Raw genomic sequence first — 27,935 nt, forward strand, 5'->3', positions numbered from 1 at the left:
ATGTGTGTGCCAGAGGGGGCCAGAAGAGGGAGTCAGAACCCCTATAACTGGAGCTGGACTTGTAGGACAGTAGTGAGCAGACAGATGTTGGTGCTGGGAATCAAACTCGGGTCCTCTGGAAGAGCAGCAAGTGTTCTTAACCAGTGAGCCATCATCTCTCCAGCCCCACATTACACACCCATATTTTATTTATATAATGATCAGAGTGTTTGAACTGTTCTGCGATCGACTCGCTCCACTCCACTCCACGCACTGCTGGCCCAGGTCTAGCCCACAGCAGGCACTGTTATCACTTGCCAGGTACATTATGTTGTGTCTGACATATCAGCAATCAGCTTTTCCCATGTCACATAAGTATGAAGTCCTTGCAGGAATAAGCATATATATTTGTGACAACCTTGCACTTTGATGATATATGTGAGTAAGCTTAAAGTGGGGATGTTTCCTAATATTTGCTCAGAGTGGATCAGACCATCTTACTGTGTCACCCATGCTGGCCTCACATTCAGGATCCTCCTGTCTCCATGTCCCAGCTCCCCTAGGACTACAGGTGTACACTAGAAGCCAGGTAGAAAAAAAAAAACTTTATGGACACTGATATACACCTTCAGATAAACTTTAAGAACCAAGTCTTCCTCGAAAAAAGTTGAGATTCATGTGAGAAATAAACATTTAAAAAGGATGAGAAACAGTCAATTAAACAAGTGTCAGATAGAAAGAATGCAGAGCAAAATTTAAAATTCAAAACCATTGTAGACAGAGATAATAAACCAGCCAAACAAAAGCACAGCTCCCTTCAAAGACAGAATGAGAGAGAGGATGGAGAGGATGGAGAGGATGGAGAGGATGGAGAGGATGGAGAGAGGGAGAGATCTGGAAAGGAGGAGGAGCCAAGCAGGAGGGCGGTTGGGTTTCCAGAAGGAAGAGCACCCAGCAGGGAAGGAAGGGTTGGTCACCAGGAACTGAAAGAGGCTGGGGAAGATGGAGCATGAGATGGAGCATGTGGGAGAGGCTGCAGGAGGAAGCTCGTTTTTTCATCATAATTAGCCCATTTCCCGAAGATAAGAACCAGAACATTTCCTTTATTAAAATACTTGAGATCAGAAAGTGAAAGTAGAAAAACAAAGGCTCAGAGGAAGTGCTTTGGTGGCAGTGAGGAGACACCCTCGCCCTGTTTGTCTTCAGTGGGCTGTGTCGTGGTGCCTCACTTTCCCTGGTCAGCAGGATGGAAACTACCCCCATGGCCAGCTCTGAAACCCCCACACCCAGGCCACCACAGGCAGGGCTCGCTCTGGCACTGAACACACTTCCCCATCTCCTTTGAGAGACCATGACTCAGAAGGCATTTTCTTCTCATGACAACTGATCCTTGCTTCTGGCAAGCCAGTCAGCGAAATCCCCTGCAGCTCCAGGAGGTGCCTACTCTAATGGTAATACTGAGTAAATCAAAATCACTCTGGACTCTATACTCTCTGAATTCAGGACTCCACAATTAGAAAGGACTCTGGGAGGGCTGCAACCTCTGAGAAATCATGAAACGTTTAAATGGCTTTGTTTTTTCTTTAAGAGCACACCATTGCTGCTTTTGTGTGTTTGCTAGTTCTCTTTTTGTGGTGCTGGGAATGGACCCAGAGCCTTGTCCTGCTGAGCTAATGGTTCCACTACAGCGCTTTCTCTCCAATCCAGAAGCTTATTATTACTGAAACAGGGATGGGGATATACTTTAAAATCAATGTGAGGAAAAAAACCACCCTTTAATATGGCGCAGACATCATTTTCTTTCCTCATCAACTAGCTCTTAATTAAGTTGCTGATAGTGAGAACATAACCAGGCCAGCTTGGACCAGAGCAGTCTGCCTCAAATGACCAAACAAATGAAACAGGATACAAGGGAGAACAAAGGGTGGGGGACAAAAGAGAAAGGTAAGCAAATGAGACAGTATGGTAAGGACGGTAAAGGAGGGAGGAAGGAAGAGGAGAGGCAGCACAGTTGAGGGCCCCCTCCTCTGTAGAAACAGCCAGCCTACACCTGGCAGAGCAAAATGGTGGAGAAGTGGGTCAATTCCTGTTTGGCTGAACACTGAACGCTGTCTTTTTGGTACCCTTTGAACTAGACAAATCCAACTGGTCTTCTTCCCGGGGACAATTATGTGTGCCTCCAAGACTGACCTTATCACTAGGAAAACCAAACGCACAGCCTGGTAAGGCTGAAAAGGCCAGTTTTGATACCAAGTCTCTGAAGCTCAAGAGAAAGTACTACACAGGTTTTTGACACCCTTCCCCAGGCTTCAGCCAACTCATCCTTTGCCTTTAGAATTCAGAAGACGCAGGGAAAACCCTGCAAGGAATTTTCACTCCACACCCAAAACCGGTCCACCACTGGCCTTGATGTCACATCAGAAGAAGGAGAGGGGCTACATACAAACTCTGCATTTTTTCTTAGGAGTCTTGTTTCAAAAAGTAACAGGAAAGAGGTAAAAACAATATATTTTATAAAAATCAAATATACCCTGAATCTTATCAGTACATATTGGAGATGTTTTACACCCTCTTGCACTTGTATACCTTGAGTGTGTGTTCTGCACACAGAACAGAACACACACACCATGTGTGAGCGTGGCGTTTCCAGGGCTCAGCAGCCACACGTGGCTGAGTTCTGAACAACACAGCTTTAAGTGTGCAGTCTAGCTCAATCCCCAGACACACGACCCTCCTCATGGTCCACCCCTGAGCCTTCTCTGTATAAAGATCTGGGCAATCCTTCCAGACCTCTTTTTCCCATTCTTTAATACTGTCTTACAGGAGGCTTGACTTGAGAGTCGGTTCCCTCCCTTCCTGTTTGGGGTCTCTGGCATGGTGGGTGACTCACTTAGGACTGTGTCTACTTGCTTTTAAGCCAGCACTTCTTTTTCTAACACTGTGCTTCAGTCATGTCATGTACAGGATTTGTGTCTGACAACAGGACGCTCACTTTCAACAGCAGTAAGTAAATCTGAGACATACCTAATCACTTTAGCCTGTCAAAGTAATGACTAGCTGTTTAAAAATTAATCTTCTCAGACACTTAAAAACCCCTTAAGAGCCACAGGCCTCTGTGAACTACTTTTGATATGACAATATATACAAACAGTAAGAAGCATCTATGTGACAAACTGGATGCCGGGGTTGGATTCCCAGGACCCACAGGACAGAAGGGGAAAAGCAGCTCTTGTAAGCCGACCTCTGAACACACACACACATCAAGGAATGAGTGCACAACACACGTGTGCACACGAACACACTCAATAAATGTAGGACGAAAGGAGGGGGAGAGGGATAAGAGAGGGGGGAGGAAGGGAAGGAGGGAAGAATGAGGGAAGGGGAGGAAGGGAAGAAAGAGGAAGAAAAAAGGAAGGAAGGAAGGAAGGAAGGAAGGAAGGAAGGAAGGAAGGAAGGAAGGAAGCAAGCAAGCAAGCAAGCGAGCAGGCGTAGGGTGAGGAAGTAAAGATGGGCTGAGGGTGAAGCTTGGCTGGTAGAGTGCCTGCTAGTGTGAGGGGTTATGGGGTGGTTTTATTGTTTTCTAGAAAGGTAGTCTACCTAGTGTAAGGCCCTAATCCCATGAAATCGTACCTACTATGCTAACCTTTTAATCTCCACCTGACAACACCTCTGTCTACTGAAAAGGCCTGGCTGCATCCCCATAACTAGATGATGGTGTGAGTGGGGATGATGGTGTGAGTCGCTGACTCCTGACCCCTTTCCCTGACTTCCTTTGTGCTGATTCTTTTAAGACAAGCCAATTTTGAAAGACTGTGAGTCAGACCCCAGCCAGTGGAGAAAAGGCAGCCACCACCTGCATTGGGATACATTCCAAGTGCCCTTCCTGCCCCAGTGTGCTCACACTTGCTAGGTAGGTATGATTTACTGTCTTACTCTTTTTTGCAAAAAGAGCTGCGTGTTCAGCTTATTCCATTTTGTTCATATGTTTCTTTGTACATGATTATTCTTTGTTTGTTTCTAACATGAGCAAGTACAAATCCCTGAGTTCAATCCCCAGCACTGCATAAAACACCAGCATCAGGAGGGGAAGTAGTGGTTCATGGTCATCCTTGGCTACTTTGTGAGTTCAAAGCCAACCTGGTCTATGTGAGGTGCCGTCAGAAATAAAGCGAGAAAGGGAGGGGTGGGGAAGGGGAAGAAAGTAAAAGTACAAAGAAACAGACCAAACTGGGCACGTGCCACCACTTGCCTATGAAAACAGAATCAGGGAGGCAGGGGTTTGAGGAAAGTGGAGGGAGAAAGTTTGAGCGCCCCAACCCCCGCCCAGGGTTACACAGAAAGACCCTGCCTCAGACAAACAAAACAAAACAAAGGACTCCGAAATACAAACCAAAACAAAACAGTAGCTTCATCTGGAGAGTCAGTAAATAAACTTCAATTTTAAAATTATTTTTAAATGACTTATGAATCAGTTTTGTTTTGTTTTACATCAAAAGACAGTAAAGCCGAACAGTTTCTACTCCTTTACTTACCTATTAAGGCTGTGGTAAATCGATTCATGGAGAGAGGTTCTAAATACATTGGTCCTTCATAGGCAGACTCCAGTTCACTCCTTACGTAGTCCCTGGAGAAGAACAGTAAGAATGTACTGCATGAGGGAGAGGCAGCTCAGTCACCTGCTCTTACAAAAGCTCTCTTTTGACATCTGAGAAAGATTCAGATATGAAGAAGTACACACAGAGATGGACTTCATCTCATCTTTCACACAACAGAGATGGATGCAGCTGACCAGAACTGAACTACTCTTCAGAGATGGCTGTGGAAGCTGGACTTTGTGGGATTTTCTTCATCCCGTCACGCTATTCAATATTTCATACCCAGCAAAAAACCAGTTGAGACATCCTCTCTCAAAACTAAGGAACAGACAATATCTTTTTTTGTTTTGTGTTGTTTTATTTTTTGTTTTTTGAGGCAGGGTTTCTCTGTGTAGCCCTGGCTGTTCTGGCACTCACTCTAGACCAGGCTGGCCTCGAACTCGGAACAGACAATGTCTAATGACAGACAGTACAGGAAACTCTTCATTTGCTCCCTCCAGGGTCTGTCCTCAACCATTCCATCAGCTAGACATAAAACAACAAACTAGTTAGAAAACTATACTCAGTGGTGCAGTCCTTAACAACCATTCTTTAAAATCTACAGAGGATCCAGGACGGTACTGTAATACCTACATTTAAAGAGGTTTTTGTTTTAATTAGGTGTGTATGTGTTTATCTATGTGTGGGTTTGTGACTGGGTCCAGTCCTGGGGAGGTCCAGTCCAGAAGATGGCATCAGATGCCCTGGAGCTGGAGTTAAGGTGGTTGTGAAGGTGGGGAAGCACATGGGTTCCCAGTTAGAGGGAGTCTCCAGCTCCAGTGTTTATACTTTTAAAAAAGAACCAGATCGCATCAAATAGCACTTTCCAAACATAATTTCTTCAGGATGGAACAAATAGCAAGCTTTAAGGACTCGTGTGAGAACTGTTCACACTCAGAAGATACAGACAGGAAGCACAGAGGGGAGAATCTTAACCTCAATCTCAGGTAGGATGGCCACGAGCCAGCCAACAGAAGGTTTTTATATTAGAGCCGCAAGTTTGTGGAAAATACCTCTCCCCCGTTGCCTCGACGGTCATTATTCACCATGCTTTAAAATACTTTCAATGTTTTGAATATTTTTAACAGACTCATACTCTGTATTTACTTATCCAGTTAGGCAATCAGGTTGAATTCCTTTAGCATAGTCAGCTTGGAATGAGCTTTACATAACCAGACAGGAGAGGGTTGCCAAAAATTCAAACTTTAAAACTAACTTTTTTTTAAAGAGTAAGAACACTTTAGGGAATGATTAAAAGGCCAGTGACTAAGTCCTCGGGCTATGGAATATTCTCCTTTATTACCCTCTGGTGACTGTCCCTAACACATGATGTACTCACATTTATACTCAAAGAAAAGAGCCAGAGTCTCAGAGGAAAGATTTTAGTCAGCGTATGTCAATGTCTAAAGGGACGCTTTTGTCACACTGCCTGTCTCAGCTGGGGAGAGCATATGATTGGCACCTGGTGGGTAAAAGCTAAGCATCCCACAGTGTGAGCAGCAAACCTCAAAAACTTCAGTTCTGAATTAAAGAGGCATTAACACAACCTTTGCACATAACACCTAAAGTTCTGATCAACATTAACAACTGCACACAGTTCTAGGGTAGAAGAGAAACAACAGGCACATACACGCCATTAATACTTACAAAGCCTTTGAAACAGGATCCAGGCAACAAGTTCTGTCTAAAGGAGAAATGGCTGAGTCCTGGCACTGCCAGCTCTTTCCTTGTGGCCACAGCACATTCTGTACACTGGTCCACTTCAAATTTAAACAGGTGACAGGGAAACCCCACAGGCAAAAAGCAGACTAAAGTTGACAGCCTGGGGGGTGGGGCAGTTGTGAGTGTGGGGGTTTGAACGTACCTGCCCATGGTGGTTAGTTTTAAATGTCAATTTGCCACAACCTAGTATCACCAAAAAAGACAGTCTCAGTTAAGGCCTTGTCCAAAACAGGCTGACTGTGGACTTGTCTGTAGGAGACTGTCTTATGATTGACTGACTATTGAGACGGGAAGACCCGCTTTGAATGAGGCAGCACCTTGTCACAAGCCACACCCATGGGAGCCCAGGAAGCTGGCTGAGACCATGGGAGGAAGCAAGGGAGGGTCCATGTGTCTTACCTTTCTGCTCTTAACCATGAATGTGATGCTTTAGGCTTCTGCCCTGACTTCTCCACAACAGGACTATAGGCTAGCAAAACAACCCCTCCCTCGCTCCCCAACCTGTTTTTATCAGGATGTTGTACACAGCAAGAAAAATGGAAGCAGGCAACACTGGGAGTCGTGCTTTCATTCTGAGGTAATGGGTATGTGTGGGAGTTGTGTAAAGGAAACCGGTACACGGATGCACTTTGCCGGGTGAACTTCGTATCAACAGATAAGCCAGGTGAGCATAACAGGCTCCCGGGCCTGGATCTGAGGAGCCAAACACAGAGACTTCGGAGACTGCAGAACGGAACGGAGGACCCTGCTGAATTTGTCACGTACCATTTGACAGTACAACGGCAGACTCAACCTTATCTTCTAAATCATCTCACTGCACAGAGAAGTGCCAGGTGCTCACCCAGGCACTCACACTACCTAAAAGCCTTCTTTCAGTTTTTTTTTTCCCCCTTTGAGACAGGGTTTCTCTGTGTAGCCCTGGCTGTCCTGGAAATCACTCTGTAAACCAGGCTGGCCTCAAACTCAGAGATCTCTGCCTGTCTCTGCCTCTTGAGTGCAGGGATTAAAGTTACTCGCTACCATGGCCTGTCTGGTCCACCTTCTTAAAAGTTTTGCTTGGTCTTTGACTTTTCTTATTTTAAATTCTAATGTGTCATAACAAAACTTACAAGGAGAAGCTGGGGACAAACTCAGTGGTGAGACGCTCGTCTGGCCAGGACTGTAACTCAAACAGAACGACTGCATATACAGGACACCAGCCCCCTACTGGGCTACAAGAACACCACTCTCATAGTTACAGCTGTATGACGTGGGGTAGTAACAATGCAGATGCAGTGACCCTCTCAAACTTTGGGAAACAGGATTCTTAAGTTCATGGCTCTCTATAAAATGACCTCTTTGTCTACACCGACAGGTTCTTTTTCACCTAACTGGTTCTGTGCAACTTTACTTCAGCTGAGTAGTGCTTGTTTCATTCCTGTGTTTCTAAGATGTTAGAAAAGCCAGGTCTACACTGCACTCCCTTGATCTGAAAGTCTTCTAATCTCTTTCACTACTTCTGTTCTTTTTCATGCTCTGTATACACACTATGTTGTCAGCTAAGGACCCTAAGGGAGGTCTATACCCCAGTAGAATAATCAGCCTTGGGGTTATAACCAGAGCACCCTAACTAATTCCCTCCTGCTGATGCCCGCACAGCCACCCTCTAGGGTTCCAGGCATGGCTCGCTCCAAATGCTGCCACCTTCACTACTCCAGGCCAACCTATCCCTATCAACCAGCCTTCTCCAGAGAGCAGCATCTTTCCTAGGCCCTTTACCTCTTTTCACCTTCATCAAGTTTGTCTTTCTCAGGATAGGCCTTCAGAATCCATCTGGCTGGCTTCAGTAAGACAGCTGAGCCCATAAACAGGTAGGCTCCCTTGCTGGCCCAGCTGAGCTAAGCTGAGCTTGTCGGAAGTGAAACCGACTGTGGTGAGGGCTAGGCTCATAGGGAAACCACTGTGGAGATAGACTTCTGGATAGGTTAGCACAGCAGACCAACTGCAAGGAGGACTCGTGTTAACAAACATCTCCAAGTCCAACTTCCATACACCTTCAGTGCAACCGGGACTGGCAAAGAGAACACTGCCAGCTTCCAGCAAGTTCTACTTTACAATGTAAAGAGTGAGAAGGGAGAATGAGAAAGAAGGCGAAGGAAAGATGGGAAGGGGGTGGAGAAAAGAAGGGGAAACGGGAAAGAGCTGAAGATGGCTCGGGGCCTAAGGCACCTGCCATTCCAAGCATGAGGAATGGGGTTCACATAAAAGCCAGACAGTCGGGGGCGGGGGTGGGAGTGGGGGTGGGAGACTTATAACTCCAGGCAGAAAGGGAGGGGAACAAGCTGACTAACTAGAAGAACCATAAACGGAGAGCTCTGGGTTCAGCCAGGGACTCTGCCTTGGTAAATAAAAGCAAAGAGCGATGGGGGAAGACATCTGGTGTCAACACAGTTGCTTCCATGTGCATCCAACCACACACATGTGAACGGGCACACGGCACACGCGTGCACACCTCAAAACTCATGACAACAAAGACAAATTCATGATAGAAGCCAAGGAGTTCTAATTTTATCGGAAATGATCAGATGAGCTGCTCAGAAGGGACATTACCACTTTTCAATATGGAAGATTAAATAGACAGTGCACTAAGCCAGTGGGAAGGAAGCAAGCGCTCCTGCCATTCTTCCGGGAATGGAGTCTTTTCCTCCATGACCCTTTTCCATTTATGTAACGTGTGGAGTGCAGACAGTGAGCCCGAGCACTACAAAACCAAAGCGAACACCAGGACACTGCTCTCCAATCCTTTATGGGAGCCTCATCACCTTCAACTGGAACATTTTGGGGAGATGGGGAAGGGGTAAGGAGTGTGTGAGATGCACAGAGAAGCCCTCAAGGATGCCACCTTGCAATTAGAAAAAAAAAAAAATCTTGCTATAAAGTAGTATACAAGCCATTAAAAGTAAATGAATAGCAGCAACAAAAATTAACAAATCCAGGGAGCTTACCATCATGACCAGTGACTGAATTCTTTATGCAATCGCCTCTTAAGTAATCAGACGTGGTCCCTGGACATCATGGGAACAATCTGTACATTCTGGCCACTTACAGAAAGCTTTCAAAAGATGCTAATTTCAAAGAAACCTAATCTACTTTCATACTGAACAAAGATGAGAGAGCTCAAAAAAATCTTTGCAGTATGAACAAATAAGAAGTACCCACTAAGAGCCTCACTCAGGTATTCAAGCACCTGCATTTAAGTACCTAATGTGTACACACACATGCACGCATGCGCACACCTACTATGGTCGCAACACTGGGCTAGTGACTGCATACCCAGGAGAATTTTAATTATTCTCATACCTCCCCCACTCCTTTCTGGCCTCCTCCGGGGATATTTACGGCTTAGACTGAAGGATATCCAAAAGAAGAGGAAAAATATGTCGGAACCTTCATTTGACTCCTGTGGAAACTTAACCTTTAGTGTATGTATGACAGTGTTCCACTTACAGATCCCTTAGGGCAGCAACTCTTGCATACGGGCAGCTCGGGTCCCAGGTGGCTCACAGTGATGCCTGGGGACACATTTTGGCTGTGAGACTGCTCAGGAGGAGGGATGCAGCCACTGAGTAGACTTCATGTGCAGTCGCCACAACAGAGATTGAATGCAGCAGGACAGAGACTCCCTGATCTACACCTTTTTTGGGGAGTGCAGAGCTATTTGTTTCTATTTCACATATACATTCTTGGGAATGCTTTATATTTTTTGAAAGCAAACCCCATGCCCATCCAGCCAGAATGAAAATCGTATCTTTCCCTCTTTTGAAAGCCCTTTTTCTTATTAAGGGTGCATGTAAAATCGGTATATTAATTCACAAATCAAGAGTTAAAAATACTAAAGTTTAACAGGTTTTTTGTTTGCTTTGTTTTGTTTTTGACAAAAAAACAAAAACAAAAACAAAAAAAAACCCATATAATTATAGATGTTGATTCCTGACCACAAGCTCACAGGAACATGCACAGTTTAGTTCTGGAACATCTTTAAAGTAGTTTTCATATGTGAATATATATTAACTATACCACTGCATGTGAAAAGCAGAGTTCCACAATTTTTAAAACCAAGGAAGATAATATTTTTAAATTTAACCAAGTTCAACTAGAATACTACCGATAAATAGTTCTTACCATACTCAGGACTGCTGGCGTGCCTCATGAGGTAAATAAAGGTGCTTGCCGCCAAGCTTGACAATCTGGGTTTGAATCCAGATGGTGGAAAGAGAGAACCTACTTCAAAGTTGTGACACAATCTCTACATGTGCACTGTAGTGTATCATATGCGCAGGCACACACGAGTACATAAATGGGAAGGTTGTAAAGCATTTGCATTGCACTGAGTGAACTCACGGAGGTTTAAATATTTAATTCTTCTGTACTACAAACTGTCTCTACAGTCAAATTCCAAAAAGTTTTTACTCACAGATAATTATCAGCATGATATAAATAATTAACAACAACAAAAGGCAGAAACCCAGCTTTCCAAGTGTTGATAAAATTTTCAATTTAGAAAATTAACATCAATAAATATCTTCTATGGCCATTTCTGAAGTAGCAATTTAATTATTGAAATTGCCCAAATACTGACTCTCCAGGCGCAAACTGTACTGTGTCATATCCTTCTGGTTGGGAGCCTGAGCCCTGAAGGACTCAGCCATCTCGCCAGTCCAGATACTGTGTCTTATTATTATAGCAGTAAAGGAGATAACTTATCTATTAAACTATCTGGTAGGGAACCCGTGTCCAGAATATATGTAGACTTTCCAGACTCAGTAATAATAAAGACAATCCAATCAAAACAATTGGCAAAGGGTCTGAGTAAACATTTTTCCAGATCAGATTTACATTTGGTAAATGATGAGACGTTTGCCATCATCAGCCAAGAGCGAAAGAATAAGGAATGGCCACCTCACATACGTGGCGAAGACGCTACAGTGAAATACTTGTTGGCAAGGGTGTGAAGAAACTGAACCTCATGTGCTGCTGCTGACAGGAACAATGGACAGCACTTGAAGACAAACAGTCTGGCAGCTCTCAAAAGGGCTAAACACAGAGACTGTACAGTTTAGTAATCCTGCTCCAAGGTAGGTGCCTGGGAGAAGTAAAAGCCGTCTATCCACACACAAGCCAGCACACAGAAGTTCACAGTGTAACAGCTCCGAAGTAGACGTTACCTAACTGCCCATGCGTGGGAGCACAGCAGGTAATAAACTGCACTAAAGCTACCCAGTGGACATCATTGGACAGAAGAGGAAGTACTGAGGCTACAGCTTACCAGGTTAGATGCACATCATTGCTTGAAAAACAAAACAAAACAAAACAGAGGGAAGGAGAGAGGGACAGGCAAGAAGCAGGAAAGGAGGCGTCAAAATACTGCAATGTCAATCAACGTCTTAAAACTCAGCGCTGCTAAAGACGAGCTTGTACAGTTCAAGATAAATTAATCAAAAATAGACAAAAAAAAGGGCTAGGAGATGAGATCACTTGACACGCAAGCCTGAGGATCAGAACTAGAATCTCCAACACCCACATAAAAATGCAGACATGGCTGTGCATGTCCTGTAATCCTAGCAATGCAGGGGTGGAGACAAGCTGTTCCTAGCTCACCAGCCAGCCGACTAGCTGAGCACCGGGTTCAAGGCAGAGGATACCTAGTGCCTTGATCTCTGCTCACACACACAACCACATGGGGACTGAGGGGAGCTGATGGCAGCTTAGGGATGGTCGAGGGACATGTGGGAGATGAGGAAGACTAAGATCTCTTAGGGCAGTAGTTCTCGACCCATGGGTCATGGTTAAATGACCTTTCACAGGGGTTGAATATCAAATAACCTGCATATCATATATTTACATTAGAATTTAAACCAATAGCAAAACTATAGTTATACAGTGGTAACAAAATAATTTTATGGTTGGGGTCACCACAACATGAGGAACTGTATTAAAGGGTCATAGCATTAGGACGGTTGGGAACCACTGTCTTAGGAGGGACTGGAAAAATCTAAATATCCATTGTGAGCACAGTTTACAGAGCTCTGCAAAAGCACTAAGAGGCACTGGACTGAGCTGTAGACTTTAAAGGGCTGTGTAAACCTGTGTGAAGCCACACCAGAACCAAAATGTAAAAGCATTGTTAAACTTGGTTATTAAGGTGACACTGTAATATTGGAAAGTAGTGAATTAAGTGACCTGCAATTTTAATGTGTCATTATTTTTAAATTACAAACATCAACATTTGTATCTTAAAAATATAGTATGTTCAAACATCAGTATTTGTTAAATGCGGCATGTCACAGACAATTCATGGGAAGTACATCTTTGCTGACCTTTGACGAAAAATGGAAAGCCAGTGAATTACAGTGATAGAATACGTCCTATCTTCAAAGTCATCAAACATTAAAACTCTAAAGCAGGCACTGTCCGCTGCTTCCAGGAAGAGGCTTACCCCAGAACCATAGCACTGAGCTGACAAACTTGATCCTACAATTCTCTTTCCACTAATCACGTCCCTCCCTCAGAGAAGCAAAGTCAAGTGGGGAACCACCCCTCCTGGCCGTCTCCTGCCCGAGATTCCTTCTGCAGATCCTCAAGTGAGAACTCAGATGGGAAGCTGTTCTTGCCCACTATAAAATATCCAAATTCTTTGTCAGCATTTGGTATGTTTTAGCTTTCTAATGATGAAAACATTTAAAATAAAAACCCTCACGCTAAAACTAAACAGGTCCAATGGTAACGCCCTACAAGGGCTTTTTTCGTACCCTTAAAGCTGTTCTAGGTCCCCCACCACCCGCCCATTTTCCTTACATAACAGGATTTTGCCCCACTTAGAAATGGGTGGATTGGCAATAATGAAGATAAAAATAGAATTACATGTTTTGGACTCTCACTGCACCATTAAACCACATGAAATACTCAGGATTTCCACCCAGGATGATGACTGTAATAAACACGGCAGTTTGGATAGCTCTACCTTGAATTTTCAGATTTTCTGGATTATCGTCTCCGAAAGGCCAGGATCATGGTGTGCCATGGAGTGCTCACCATTTTAAAAAGTTAATTTTAAAAAACTAATCGCACAAGAAAACCATCATACTGGTGACACAACTGTGGCTTATCGTAACAGAACGTTAGTCAGACTTTTAACCTTACTGTCTGCCAGAACTGTGTTAAGAAATTCGGAGGTTCATTTACTCTTATCGACGTCCCGTCAGATTGCCACCACCTTTTCTTGAGGTGTGGAAACTAAGTCTTATCTTTCTGCTGCTTGCCAACTGTGAAGCAGTGAATTATGAAACCTTCGATTTAAATGTATCTATTCATCCAGCCACCCAGCCTCCTATCTAAGAATGAACTCCGTGGCTCCCAGGTGTCCAGGCGCTCATTTGCACACTGAGATGGTAGCTCCAGAGCCCTGGTCCTAAATAGAGTATATTCCATGGATGGGACTTTGATGGGTGCCATCTGCCACTGCTCTGGGAGGTCACGCTGCTCTCTCTGACACACAATGTAACTGGAAGCTGGTTTCCACTCACTGACCCAGGGACACGATGCAGGGCACAACGTGATCAAGGCGACTGTCTCTACTTGAGGAACCAAGGTTGCTTTGAACACTGTGAGGGTTCTAAGAAATCTGGGATCATATTTAAGTTCCAGACTGCATGGCTTGACATTTGTGGTGGTAAGAATGGCAGAAGTTAAGTGCATGCAATCCCTCCAGGTACCCCTGCACTCACCCAGGGAGGAACAGGGCAGACAGGCAGAAGAGGGTGGAGTGCTGAAGACACAACCTGGGGTCTGAGAAGTGAGTTGACCAACTACCAAGGAGGGTGAGGATGCTTACCCAGCCCAGGGGTCAGAAGCAAGGAACAGCACAGGTATCCACAAAAGCAAAGGAACAGAAAGACATGGGAAAAAGGTGGGTGGCACCCAGGACACTAACAGGGCAGGTAACTATCACTGCCTTAACCTTTCTGCATTTCCATAAAATCTGTCTACAATGAGCACTGTAATTTTATAACTAGAAAATATTTACAATTTTCATCATTAAAAAAAAATCAATTTCAGCCATGTAACATGAGATTTCAACTTCAAGCCAATATTAAAATGTGTAAGATCTGTTTCATAACCAAGGCCACTGGCAAATCTCCTTAGAATTCAGAGTGTATTTTATTACACTAAGAACTAAGTCAATCAAAAAGTATGAAATTTAAGTTTCAAAGGAAACTATACCTGAAAATATGTTCTACCTGATTACATTTATGACTGTAGGTTCAACTACACCCTAACATTTGTATTCCAAAGGCAGCAAACTCATATAGTATGGCAGACTTTAGCTTTCACATTTTAGTCTCCCAGACACAATTAGTTCCACCAAGTAACTGATGTAACCAGCCCCCCACACCTCTACAACTTAACCCTGATTTGCATCATTTTAAATCGGTATCTTCAAAATGAAGACAGGTCCGGCTGAGGTCGGGGAGAGCTAAGCTGTTTCTCACTCTGTCTGCAGAAATCCTCTTCGCAGGTAATACAGAAGCTTATCTTTAAATATAACCTTAAGGCCTGTTTCCTGTCTTGCTTTCCCCCACCCTACAAAACCATAATCTCAACATAATTCTAGCTATTAATCTTCAGTGATAATATCTATGGGAAAACAAGGATCAAAACCCAATCTGTGCTGAAAACCTGCTGCGATGGTTATCTTGGCTGCTGGTTATCTTGGCTACCCACTGCTGTGATTTTTCTTAGTCAGATTACTTGAAAAAGCTACCTACCCTAAAGTGGCCAAACCTGCCAATCCAGATCCAAGGACATGGAGGAAGGAAGCGGTGCCCTTTGCCTGTTTTCCCTCACACTTGCTGGCAGGTACATCTATCATGATGCAGCAGCATCCTCCACAGATATTAGGCCAACTTCCTTGGGCTCTCAATGTAGAAAACCAGCAACTGGACTACCTCCTCTGCATCCTGTAACCAAATCTAACAATTCCCTGCTTAATACAAATACTCAATCCTTCAGTTCTGTCCCTTTAGCGGGTCTTGTCTAGCAACTTACCTAAGCCTTAGCTTCCTAACAATTTTCATTAAAAACACTATATTGACATTAAAAACAAACAAACTAAAAAAAAATCAATCAAACAAACAAACCAAAAACAAATCCAAGGAACTTTCAGCTCAATCACACATTCCAAAACTGGGGTTGCAGTCTTACCTGGATATCTGATGTCCAGCATAGAGGAGCAGGGCAGTCAAAAAATACAAATAAAGCTGCACCAGATGCTGCCTGGGCAGAGTGAGGAGCACGACACTTAAGACATAACCTGCAGCAGAGACACAAGGAGAAATGGTTGCCGTTCTGCCTCCCAAGTAGCTGTATTAGAAATATGCTGAAATGGATGACTTTCCAAGTAGCGATCAACAAATGGAGGTTACCCTTTTACTTTCACCAAGGTTCACTCTGCTCAAAATGACCACTATGGACTTAAAACTGGGATAGCTTGGCACTTTGCAGGATAGCCTGGCACTCTTCGCCATCTTTCTACTCTATAATTAGATGCAGTGTAGAGGCATGCCATGGTTCCTATCACCACCCACCTCTCCTCAGCAGCTCCTCCCTGTTTTATACCAATTCTCTCATCCTGTCTCTGGACTCCCAGAAGCTGCCCCTTCAGATTTCTCCAACTCCAGAGGCCTTATCATGTGTCAATGTCTCAACCCCCCACCCCATTTCTCTGACATCTTCCCAACAACACCCAACACAGGTCCTCTTCCCCATCCCAGAAGAGAAAACCCAAAATGTTTCCCTTCACAGCAATCTGCCCTCAGTGATTAACTTTTTCACTCCATTATTTCAAACCATTTGTGCCCAATCTTTATTTTCTTCTGCCACAAAACCATTCTCATCTTTCTGCTGTCTAACCCAGAAGCCAACCACATCCTGCTGATGCCAGCATCTGAGGTCAAACCCCGGCAACACTGGTGTTTTCATCTGAGACACTGGTTTCCTCCTGACCTGTCCTTTCTCCTTTCCACTTTGTCTTTCACCTTCCTCAGTAACTGCTGGCGCTGTGCTCTCTACCCAGCTGCTCTGCTCTCTGCAGAGCTATAAAGGGTCTGGCACAAAGCACTCCCTCTTGTTTTGAATATTGACAGCATTTTTGAGATACAATACTCACAAATCGTTTCCAAAAATCCTCCTGGGTATGGAAAAACAAAAAAACAAGCGAACAAACAAAACCCCCCACTTATTCCGAATGGACACCCAAAATCAAAAGAAGAGCCTGTTTATGTGCTCACACACCAACAGGTACGGGCTCTTTGCCTGTTCCTGACAAGTAGCATAACGTCTTCCACTATGGGAGCCCCTCACTCAAACTCACAGCCTGATGTTGAGCGAGTAGACATCACTATTAGCAGACATCACTATTTGCTCTGTGGTATTAACTGAAAACCCTAAATAAGGTTGACAATGATGAAGCCGAGCCAATGGTGATTTACAACTCAGTAAACTGGCAACATTTGAAAAGGATGACCTGTTTAAGACAACACTGATTCCCCGGGGATGGAGACATGGCTAGAAGTTAAGAGCATTTATTCTTGCTGGGGACCCAGGTTTGATTCCCAGCACACAAACTGTCTGTAAATTCAAGCCCAACATCAGATGCCTTCTTCTGGCATCCACAGGCACCAGGTATGCATGGGGTGCATAGACATATACATAAAATAGAAAATAAACACATAACATTAAAACCCCATGTTACTGATGAACCTACTGATTTCTGTTATTAGAGAGATGGGAGGACTGTGGAAGAACTGGGGGAAGAAGGAAGGGAGAGGGGAAGGGAGGAAAGAAGGGAGGGAGGGGGAAAGGAAAGACGAAGAGTCATAAGGAATAAAGGAATAAGTTAGACAAAGACCTGGGGCAGGAGATACTTGTAAGTTTTATTGCCAAAGCAGCAGCTTGGGTATGGAGTTGGCGATGAGCTCTGAGAAACACAGTTAAGCAGATCTAAGTGGTGCTCTCTGCATGAGTGACTGAAAATACAGAAGTGGAGGTGGCAGTGAACTTTCTAGCTCGGGTAATCAAGAGGATGGTTCTGCTACTGAAACAGTAACACAGGAGGAAGAGGAAGTCTGACATGAAGTCAAGGTGTGAGTGCAGTGGCTGGCGGCGGCGGGGTAATGTCCAGGCAGGTCACCTGAAGCAGGTGCTTAGAGATGAGCGCCCTGAAGATCAAGTACCTGCAGGAACGCAGAGACAACAGACAACCCGTGCGACCAGACAGGAGCTCATGATCAATGCAACAGAGATATGGCCCGCAGGGCAGCAGACACGGTAGACTGCGAATGGACTTTCACAGTTGCAGAGGAAGCACACTAGCGCCACCCTAAGGTGGCCCAGAGACCCAAACGGAAACAGCTTTGTAGTCAAAACTGTGAGCGATCCCCCAAACCACCGAAGCTGAAAATGAAACACAAATCCTGAGCAACAGCAACACCTACGGAGTCTGCCTCTGAATGTGGTGACCACACTGCTGAGGGAAGAGCGCTGAGAGGTCAAGGCCAGCCTGAGCTGTGTACCAAGGAGTAGCTGCCTACCTATCAAGATTGTGCCGGTCTCAAAGAAGGAAGGGAGGAAGGGAGGGAGGGAGGAAGGGAAGGCGAGAAGTAAGAGAATAAGTTAAGACAAATAACTTGGGGGGGGGTACTTGTTAGTTTTTATTGTCAACATGATATAACCTAGTGTCATCTGGAAAGACAGAACCTCAACTGATCAACTGCCTGGATCCTGTTAGCCTGTGTTGATACCTGTGAGACAAGCTTGACAGAGAGTTAACACAGCAGGCACAGCCCACTAAAAGTGACACTGTCCCTGGGCAGGTGAGCTGGGCTCTATGAGAAAGCAAACAAGCGAACAAGGCAGCAAGTAAGCAGTGTCCTCCAGAGACTGAACTTTGGTTCTGCCTTGCGGTCTGACCTGGAAGTCTGAGACAAACCCTCTTACCTCCCAATTTGCTTTTGCTCAAGGGTTTCTCAGGTCCCCAGGCTCAGTGCAAAACAAAAGGCCGCATACGTGGTGCATGCTTACCAATACTAGTGTTGTGGAGGTAGAAACAGGTACAGCCCTGGGGGTCAGTGACCTATCCTGTTAGCCAGCCTGAAGCCAATGAGAGTCGCTATTTTTTTTCCCCTTCTTTTCTTTTTTTCTTTTTTTTTTTTTTGTTTTTTTGTTTGTTTGTTTGTTTGTTTGTTTGTTTGTTTTTTTGTTTTTCGAGACAGGGTTTCTCTGTATAGCCCTGGCTGTCCTGGAACTCACTCTGTAGACCAGGCTGGCCTCAAACTCAGAAATCCGCCTGCCTCTGCCTCCCAAGTTCTGGGATTAAAGGCGTGTGCCACCACTGCCCGGCCAGAGTTGCTATTTTTCTAAACCAAAAAAAAAAAAAAAAAAAAAAATCCTGAATATAGACAAGCTGCCTATGGTTTCACAGAGAAGAACATCCTTAATGGTATCATTTCACACTAACAATATAATCGCAGTGAAATTTCCACAGGGTTCTTGTCTGAGAAATGAAACTAGGCAATTAAACTCTCACAGAAAACCAATGAAAGAGCTATAATTTTGAATTTTGATGAGAACAAGATTGATGGTTATTTCAAATTGTGTCCTGCTTTTTGAAAAAAAAAAATTTGATTTTATAAAATCAATTTTTAAGAAGGGAGGGAGGGAGAGAAGAAAAAGAAAACTAATAATAAAAGCACTAGGAAGGAAGAAACTAACCATCTCAGGCAATAAAACACAATCCAAGCCCTCAGTAAATAAAAGACAGTGTGCAAACTGGACCCAAGCACCCAAGCCTAAAACCACAGGAGGGTGTTTGGTTAGTGCGTATCACTGAGGAAAACAGGAGTTATATTAACACACATGCCTCAGAGTTATCTAAAAGAAACTGTTCAATGACGGGCCAGGACCTGCATATGCAGCTAAATTCCAAACAGAGCAAAGAGTTCAACATAATAATGAAACCATAATAAATAAAACAATACACAGCCCAACTCTCTTCCCCCCAGTTTCTCTGAGACTGGGACTCATTAAGTAGCTTGGGTTGGTAGCTAACTTGGGCTCCTTCCTCCTTGGCCTACCAAGGGCTGGAATTCTAGACATGCAACATCAAATCCAGCTCCAAATCCCTGAGAGTGAAGACTTATCAGCCGGGGGCAGGAGGCATGTAAGTAGAATCTTACAACTGGCATATTAGAATGTGCCAACAATAAAAAAACAAAACAGCACAAAACTTTATATTCCCAGGTGTGATAAACACCTGTAAGGACATCATTTGGGAAGTTGAGGCAGGGGGATGGTAGCTTTGATACTGCATCTGGGAGTAGCCTGGGCTACATAGTAAAACCCAGTCTCAACAAAAAACTACAAGCACCTGAGCACAGTAGTGATGCTGCCACATATGCAGGTGAGAGCTGAGGCTTCTGAGCCAGGCCTACTATGCCATCATAGAGAAAGAAGATACATGTATTCATATTGGCTTACACCCACAGATGATACCTAAGACTTCTACACAAGGAAATAATAGCTACCCTGGGGCACTCAGAGGACTACATAAAGAACAAACTGGCTGGCGGGAAACACTTTAACAAACACTTTTAATGTTCTGATTTCTGACCACAAATGCAATTCTCTGACACTTGAGAATTTTTACAATGTATCTAGGAGTAAATTCTGTAAACAGAAGCATTAAGTTACACAATACTCTGACAGAGGCACCCCAACCAAACAACAATACCAGTTCACACAAACACTGTGCTCACCTACCATGGACTTTACCTAATCATTGTATTTAAGAAGGCTCAACTGTGTTCCCCAAGTTACAAGCCAGAGTGGATTTCAGTTGTATCAGAACCTATTCAACTTCTAAAATTAATGTTTCTACTTAGTAGGCAGTTGTTTTGTAATAACTAGTCCAAACATTTTAAAAATAGTATGATAGCAGCACTGTTTAAAAACCACAGGTGAAAATACTTCGCACCTAAAAGCTAAAAAAATGTGTCACTGTTCAACAACTGACTGGAGCTACTTTCCATAACTGGGTTACGTGGAAAGTCTAAGGCTGAGCATTCAGGGTCCCCAAAATAAAGCAAGCTCCTTAGGTCACTCATTTTCCCATCGAAGTGTCACACAGAGGGGGGAGTTCACAGAGCCACAAGCTCTGTATCTAATGTGCAGTCCTTTCTACCTTGACTTACTTCCCCCCATAATGACTGACCTGGCATACTCTTACAGGATTCTGAGGGCTAAGAAACCCTTCTGTGGATAAAATGGAAATTTCATAAAGACAGGACAACTGTCTACAACTTTGTAAAAGACATACTTTGTTGCTTTACAAATCTAATAACAAAACTGTCTTTAAGTATAACACACTGGCCGGGCAGTGGTGGCACACGCCTTTAATCCCAGCACTTGGGAGGCAGAGGCAGGCGGATTTCTGAGTTCAAGGCCAGCCTGATCTACAGAGCGAGTTCCAGGACAGCCAGGGCTACACAGAGAAACCCTGTCTCTAAAAAAAAAAAAAAAAAAAAAAAAAGTATAACACACCATTTGATCTGTGTTTCAATAGTTGCTAAGCTAAAACTTAATTTGAGTAGATTTTGTTTCATGCCTCAATATCCTGTCTTTAACCTCAAAGCACACCAAGTCTTAGTCTAGGATTATTTTTTTTCTGAGGAAGAAAATATTACAGTTTAAAATTTCATTTAGTTGAAATGAACATTATACTTGCAAGTGATTTTAATGCTTTATTTTGACTCAAGAAGAGTAAGAAAGGCTAGAGATGAGGCTCAGCAGCTAAGTGCACTGTCTCCTTTTCCAGGAAGACCAGAGTTTGGTTCCTAGCACCTATATGGCTGCTTATAACCATCTGTAACTCCAGTTCCAGGGGAATCCAACGCCCCCCTCTGGCCTCTGTAGGTATTACATGAATATGTTATACTTCTATACATGCAGGCAAACCCTCAAACACCTATAAATAATTTTTTAAATATATACAGAAACAAAGTCATCATGAAGCCAGAGAGGGTGTACAGACACTCACCTACATAGTGCATGTTCAGAGCCAAGTATTTGTACTGGAAAAGAGGGTTGTTGTTGAGGCTGCTTCTTTGGATCTGCTGGAAAAAGGAGCTGACATCCCACCTGTAAAGGACATCCAGCAGCATGATGCTTGGCACCCTCAAGGCCACGTTCAACACCGCCTCCAGTTTCTCCTTCGCAGCCATGCTTTGTTTTTGATTGTTTCCGGAGCACACCTAAAAATCGAAAGACGAAAGCTGTGAAAAAGAAGTCAACGCGGACCACCTTTTGAGAGCCTCCCAGGAATCTAACTGGCTGTCCCGGAAACGTCCCTACTGTGTTTCCATATTTATATTACATCAAAATGCTCGCACTTTCAGATGTGCCCCAATGTGATTCAGACTAAATGTTCACACTTCAAAACTGAGAGAAGCCACCAGCTCCAAATCTACCCTGGCAACAAAAAAAAAGCTCATGAGAATGTTCTAATTTGAGGAAAATACCCTCCCTATGTAATTATTTGAGATCAACTTACCAAAGAAGAGAAAAAATCTTAAGTATTTACTAAGTGAAAAAGCCTATAGTACCAATGAAAGCGTAACAGGTTCAGTTCTCTGCGTCTTACATCTGCCCTCATCCTTAATTGCTCACAATCAAAGCTGAAGTACTAGGTATTCCTTTTGCTCTTTTTTTACAGTTGCAGAGATCAGACCCATGGCCCTGCATCTGAAGAAAGCCAAGAGTGGCCCTCCCAATTGAATACTGAACATACAATGCAGAGAATGTTCAATGAAGACACAAAGAAACATAACTTGCAAAACTGTTTCCTTTTTCCACACTTAGTTTGGAATCCTGAGAAAGAAAATGAAGCCCATCAACTACTTCCCTGGCACGGCAGCAGACTTGCATGGCCATGGGAGATGCCAAGCTGAGTCTGGAAGATCTTTGCTTAGATGACAAGCATAAAAATAAAAACAGAAAGAAAAGGGGGTGGGGGGATAAAGGAAGGAACTGGAAAGCAGTTATCAGGATTAAAGGACAATTGGATGAAATAGCTACAAATTAATCTGTGGAATGGCACAGGGCAAACCCAAGTGGGTAAAGGACAGCTTCCAGAGTAAGAAGGATTCTGGACTCTTGGCTCTCACAATATCTTTTTAAGAATTCTGCTGAGAAAGCTAAACACATTTCTAGCTTTGGCAGTAATTTCAGACATTACAGGAGAAGTGAAAACATTTATTTGTGAAGGAAATTATAGTGACAGATTGCTGTTAGTTAAGTGTTTGTCAGTGTTCCCGTCCGACTCTGGAACCGTGGAACTCCCTAGCTCTGACACCCTGAACTAAAAGGAACCCGGCTTAGCACACCATTGAGAGGATATTAATGACCCTCTGTCAATCATTCTCATAATGGGAATGTGGTTATATGTGTAAACAAGCTGCCAGTAATATGCTATTGTTGCTTTATAGATAAAGACTGTAATTCTGATGACTTGAAATGAGTAAGAGCTTTTAATCATCTTCCTATACACAAAAATATACCATGAGACTCGAACAGAGCAACTCTGTACTAAGGAGAAAACTATCATAAAGACTAACATCTTTATAACCAGTCACGACTGTAAACCACAAAGTCAAGAAATGTTGACTTAAGGGAAGCTCTTGCTACTTTAGTAAACCCGGCGTATCTGCAGGGTCTGTATCTGTGCAGTCAGTAATCTCTGAAAATATTGAAATGTTTGTTCTAAATATGTTCAGACCTTTTCTCGTCACAGATCCCTAAGTAATACAGTATAAAAACGACCTACCTAGTTCATACACTGTGCTAGGTGTACGTTAGGTGTTGTAAGTAATCTAGAGATGATTTGAACATGAGGTGGGTGCAGTTGAGATGGCTCAGCAAGTAAAGAGTGCTTGCTGCCAAGCCCGGAAACCTGAGTTTGATCCCTGGAAGCTATATGGTGGAAGGAAAGAAACAACTCCCACAAGCTGTCCTGGGTCCCACCCACAGGTCTCTACTGAATGACAACTAATACAATTTAACAAAAGCATGCAGAAGGATGTTCATAAGCTATATGCCATTTATGAAAGAGACCTGAGCTTCTGCAGGTATGGGTATCTAAGAGATGTCCCACAACCTAAAGGGGAACAGAAGAAGCACTATATAACAGTAGGCAGCCTTATTACTACATTGGTAAAGTGACCATTTTTGCATAATCTAGAATCCAATATAAATCACTACTGCCATTTTTCTAACAAGCAAAAGCGGGCACTGCTGAGTTAACATTTGTGGTCAGTATTTGTCTAATCTGGAACTTTCCTCTGTGTTTAATGTTACTTTTTAAATGACAATGTTTCCCATTTATTGTAGGAGAAAAACTAGCATGTACTCCTGTTGTGGAAATCTAGATCTGAATGTGGGTGGGAATAAAGCGCTGTCTAATCCTTAGAGGGATCATCTATGTTACAAAAGAAATCCATTAGGTGAAAAGTACATGTTCTGTGGGAATTCCCACCTACAGTCCCTGTCTCACGAATAAAACAAAAAAAAAAAAAAAAAAAAAAAAAAAGAAAAGAAAAGAAAGAAAAAGAAAAGGAAAGAAAAGAGTCCCTAAAGCTATCAGTGCAAAAGAATATACAGAAACAAAGATCAACATATTCACTGAAGAGCCAAACATCTAAAGGGACTGGAGTAGATGACGTAGCCCATGTAAGAACAAATCTGTTACTTATTCAATGGATCATTTATTTCTGGACCTGTTCTAAGTCAGTAGAAAGATGCCCCGTAGAAATACATGGAGGAAACATGCATTAGCAGAGCAAATTAATAGCAAAGACCAACCCTGTGGCTCAGAACTTTGTAATTCTGAACCTTGCTCGAGTAGGTAGGTATACATAGGACAGGTGGAAACTACACAAATAAAAATCAATGTTCTACACACTAGCTCCATGTACTAAACCAACATCTAGACAAAATTCAGAGGTATTTGCCACGATTACAGAAGCTTGAGATTACTTATACCTTCCACATACTAGGCTGTATGAACATGGAACAAAAATACAGTGGTCTGGGCCAGCAAGATGGCTCACATGCTTCAGGACAGGCATGGGGACCCAAATTTAATCTCTAAAACCCACACGGCTGAAAGTGAGAACTCACTCTCTAGTTGTCCTCTGACTGCCACACCACCACCAAAATACTGCCCACCTGCCCACACAGAGACACTAATAACAGAAATCATACAGCCTTTTAAAAATGATTGATTCAAACCTAATATATTTTTTCTAGGTCTAGTGTCAAACATGGCTAATGAGAAATTATTAAATTGGCACTCACAAGTCTCTTAAAACCACCATACCCAACAATCCTAGACACAGGAACAGCAAAAACAAAAGGTCTGACACATTCGAATGCAAATATATAAACTTCTGCACTATCTTATCTTTCCTGTAGGATCCTAAAACTTCCTTGAGTTACAGAAAGAAACTGGAAATGAATTCTCCATCGTGTCTCTGAAAGCAACGTAAACTAATGACTCAAACACACTTTATACAGCACAGCAGCTAAAAAAATGAAAAGTTTTCATCCCAGAAACAAGAAACTCTCCTCCCAGAAACAGAAAAATTTTCTTCCCAGAAACAGAAAGATTCAGTAAATGCTCACCAAAACCTCAAACCCTAGCTGTTTCAATAAATGCCTTTCCAAGACATGGAAAAAACAACGTCTTGTATAATGTGCACAGTTTATTACAGGGCTTGAGGGTTAGGAAACACAGATCCTCACTCTGTATTTCCCTAAAACTAACACAGTTTAGTTTTGAATAGGGAGAAACCAAATAAAGAATCTTCAACAGTAAGAAAAAGGTAACGGCTGGGCTCTGCTGGAAAACTATCTTAAATTAAATTTAAAAAAAAAAAAAGAAAAAGAAAATGTGCTATTACAAAAAAAAAAAATTAAAAGGAATCCCACACTCTTTTAACTACCTTTTTTAAAAAGACAAAGCAAAAATTAGAATAACACATGACTCAATGTAAAATTAGTGATGACTTAAATTGGTAACACAGATAATTTAGGGCTGAAAGTTACACCTCTTTCCTCATTTGAAAGGTAAACAAAAACCATCCTCAACAACCATCTTTGTCTGCCTCCAGCAATTCAAACAAAATCTACATCGACTAAAACTGATGCTAAGCAAATGGAGGGACAAGGAGGCTGTCTCTCTAATGGGATGCTGAAACCTAAAAAAAAAAAAAAAAAAAAAAAAAAGGCAAGAGACGGTGAAGCTGGACCCAAAAATCCGAGTAACTGCATCCAGAAAAGAGAAACCAGGAAAGAGAACTTCCTTACATAAGCTTTGGCACACGCTTTAAATATAGCTAGTCCTCCCCACTCCCACTGTGTTGCTAGCTAACTTTGTATGTACTTGGTTTCCACAGAAACTACTAGCAATCCTGTGATTCCTCATCATCTCCGAAACCACATCCATGGGTAAGAGTCCACACTCAAGTGAAAGAGCCATCGTCCAACGTTAAGGGACCCACAGAGAGAAAGAAAACAACGCTACCTCTGCCATTGGACGCTCAGCCTGGGTCACGACTGCAGCACCGACAGCTCATCCTTTTGGGTCTAGTTCAAGACTGACAAAACTGCACACTCGGTATTTTATAAAATAAAGACACACACACACACACACACAGCCTCCACACACACACAGCACCCCCCTTCCTTTCAGACTAGTTTCCTGTTTACTGCAGACAGCGATGCAAAGCCATCCATTAATCTTTGATGCCTTCCCACTGCAAAGGCCCCTTCCCCCGCCCCATCTCACTCTCTCCCCGCACCTCCCCCCACCCCGCCTGCTTTTCTCAGATACATTTGAACTGTAGTAACCCCAAGCCAGCTCGCCGCAAGCAGGCAGCAAGCACAGCACAGCAGAGCGGCACGGACGCAGCAGCCCGAAGGCTAGGGGATTACGTGAAGCAGAAACTCTGCCAGGAAGAGAGGCCCGGGTGCTCCCCGCCTCGCCAAGGGTGCTGGCTCTACCGCGCCACACACCGAAAGGCGCGCTTAGAAGAGTCGAGCCAACTTCCCAACCCCAAGATAGAATGGGGGTTTATTCCACAAAGGTCCTAGGGTGGGAAAGCAGAGCTGGAGAGGGCGAACCCAGGGATGGCGAGCGGGAAAAGGAATACAGTAAAGGAGAGATGAGCAGCTTGTGACTGAAGAGTGACACACTGCACACTAAGCCAGAGGTTCCCCTACTCGATGGGCTTGGCAGGTCTTTCTGAACCCCGCAACCTGCACCGCCTGAACATGGTTAAGCTGAGTTTAGGGACTGCGAGGTGGGAAGACGTCAGGAAAGAGGGAGGAAGCTTGAAAGCAAAGAGTGAACAAAATACAAAAGAGGCAAAGTTAGAAATGCAAACCTGAGCAAAGGAGCCCGGACTGGGCACCTCTGCGAGAGAGACTGAGAAAGGCCTTGCAACCGGGGTACTGGAGAGCAGAGAGGGGTTAGCCCCAGTGAGGGCATCTCAGGAATGTGAGAGGGTTCTCTCCCTCTCCAGGCGCAGGAGAAAGGAAGGATGGAGGGTGGTAAGGAGGCAGCCGAGGTCCCGGGAACGAGTATGAGGCTCTGCGAGGAGGTCGCAGGAGACCGATCGCTGCTCAGGGGTGGGCGGGAGGGCGCGGTGCGGAGGAGGACCAGGCCTGGGCCAAGATCCGGAGGAGGAGGGGGCGCGGCGGGGAGGAGCGAGGGTGGGGGAGGGGAGGCGCAGTGGGCAGCAGGCCCGGGGGATGCTCCCGGCTGACCGCAGTCACCTGGAGCTGCAGCCTCCTTGCCTGCGGGCCGGCACTGGGGATGGCGGTGTCCGCTGCTGCCTGGCTCCGATTCCCGCCCCTCCGGTGAGATCTTCGGTTCCGACGGCGGGGGGTGGGGGGCGGTATGCGCGGCTCACAGCGGCGGCTCTCCCGCGTCCGGCCTCGGCTGCGGCGTCTCGGGAGGCGGAGGCAGCGGAAGCGGCCCGAGCCGTGAGGTCACCATCCTCCGCGGCGACAAAGGCGCTCCCGGGCCGAGCGCCGGCACCAGCGCCCGGCGGCCGCCATGGCCTGGTCCCCGCGCTCCGGCTCCGCCCCCCGCGCTCTGCGGCGACCGCCGGCTCGCGCACTCTGCGCCTGCGCGCGAGCTCGCCATGCCCGGCCCCCGTGCGCCCACGCTCACTCACAATCGCACACGGCGGGATCTTCTCGAACAGCCTCCGATGTGTGGGCCCGAGACGCCGGCTTCTCCCTGGTGCTGGTCCGGGAGACTATTCCGAGGAAGGATGAGGTGACACCTGGACATGCACTGTGACCCCAGCCATTCTGACACGTGTTCGCGCTCACTCCGCAGACACCACGAGCCGCACGCGCCCACACCCACACTCACCTGCTGGGACCACGTGGGGCAGTGTGAAAGGCTGGTCCCTGCCGCGTGCAAACTCAGTGCAATTTTTA

The 27,935-nt window shown here is 44.5% G+C and overlaps 1 protein-coding gene across 4 annotated transcripts in view; it reads right to left on the reverse strand.

The window, feature by feature from the left end:
• Nucleotides 1–27,579, reverse strand: part of Rnf145 (ring finger protein 145) — a 44,955-nt gene extending 17,376 nt beyond the window's left edge. The window contains exons 1-4 of one of the 4 annotated variants that reach the window (XM_034505573.2): nt 27,261–27,579; nt 21,466–21,679; nt 15,576–15,684; nt 4,512–4,603 (exon numbers count right to left, since the gene is read on the reverse strand). In XM_034505573.2, the coding sequence (XP_034361464.1) occupies nt 4,512–4,603; nt 15,576–15,684; nt 21,466–21,649 (385 nt within the window). In that variant the 5' untranslated portion in view covers nt 21,650–21,679; nt 27,261–27,579. Of the gene's footprint in view, nt 1–4,511; nt 4,604–15,575; nt 15,685–21,465; nt 21,680–26,007; nt 26,098–26,869; nt 27,052–27,260 lie in introns of those variants that run through there. The other 3 variants (XM_034505574.2, XM_076937019.1, XM_034505567.2) reach the window with 3 other exon arrangements.
• Nucleotides 27,580–27,935: the final 356 nt, after the last annotated feature.

The sequence above is a fragment of the Arvicanthis niloticus genome, chromosome 6 (genome assembly GCF_011762505.2).
Source record: "Arvicanthis niloticus isolate mArvNil1 chromosome 6, mArvNil1.pat.X, whole genome shotgun sequence".
NCBI classification, from domain to species: Eukaryota; Metazoa; Chordata; class Mammalia; order Rodentia; family Muridae; genus Arvicanthis; species Arvicanthis niloticus.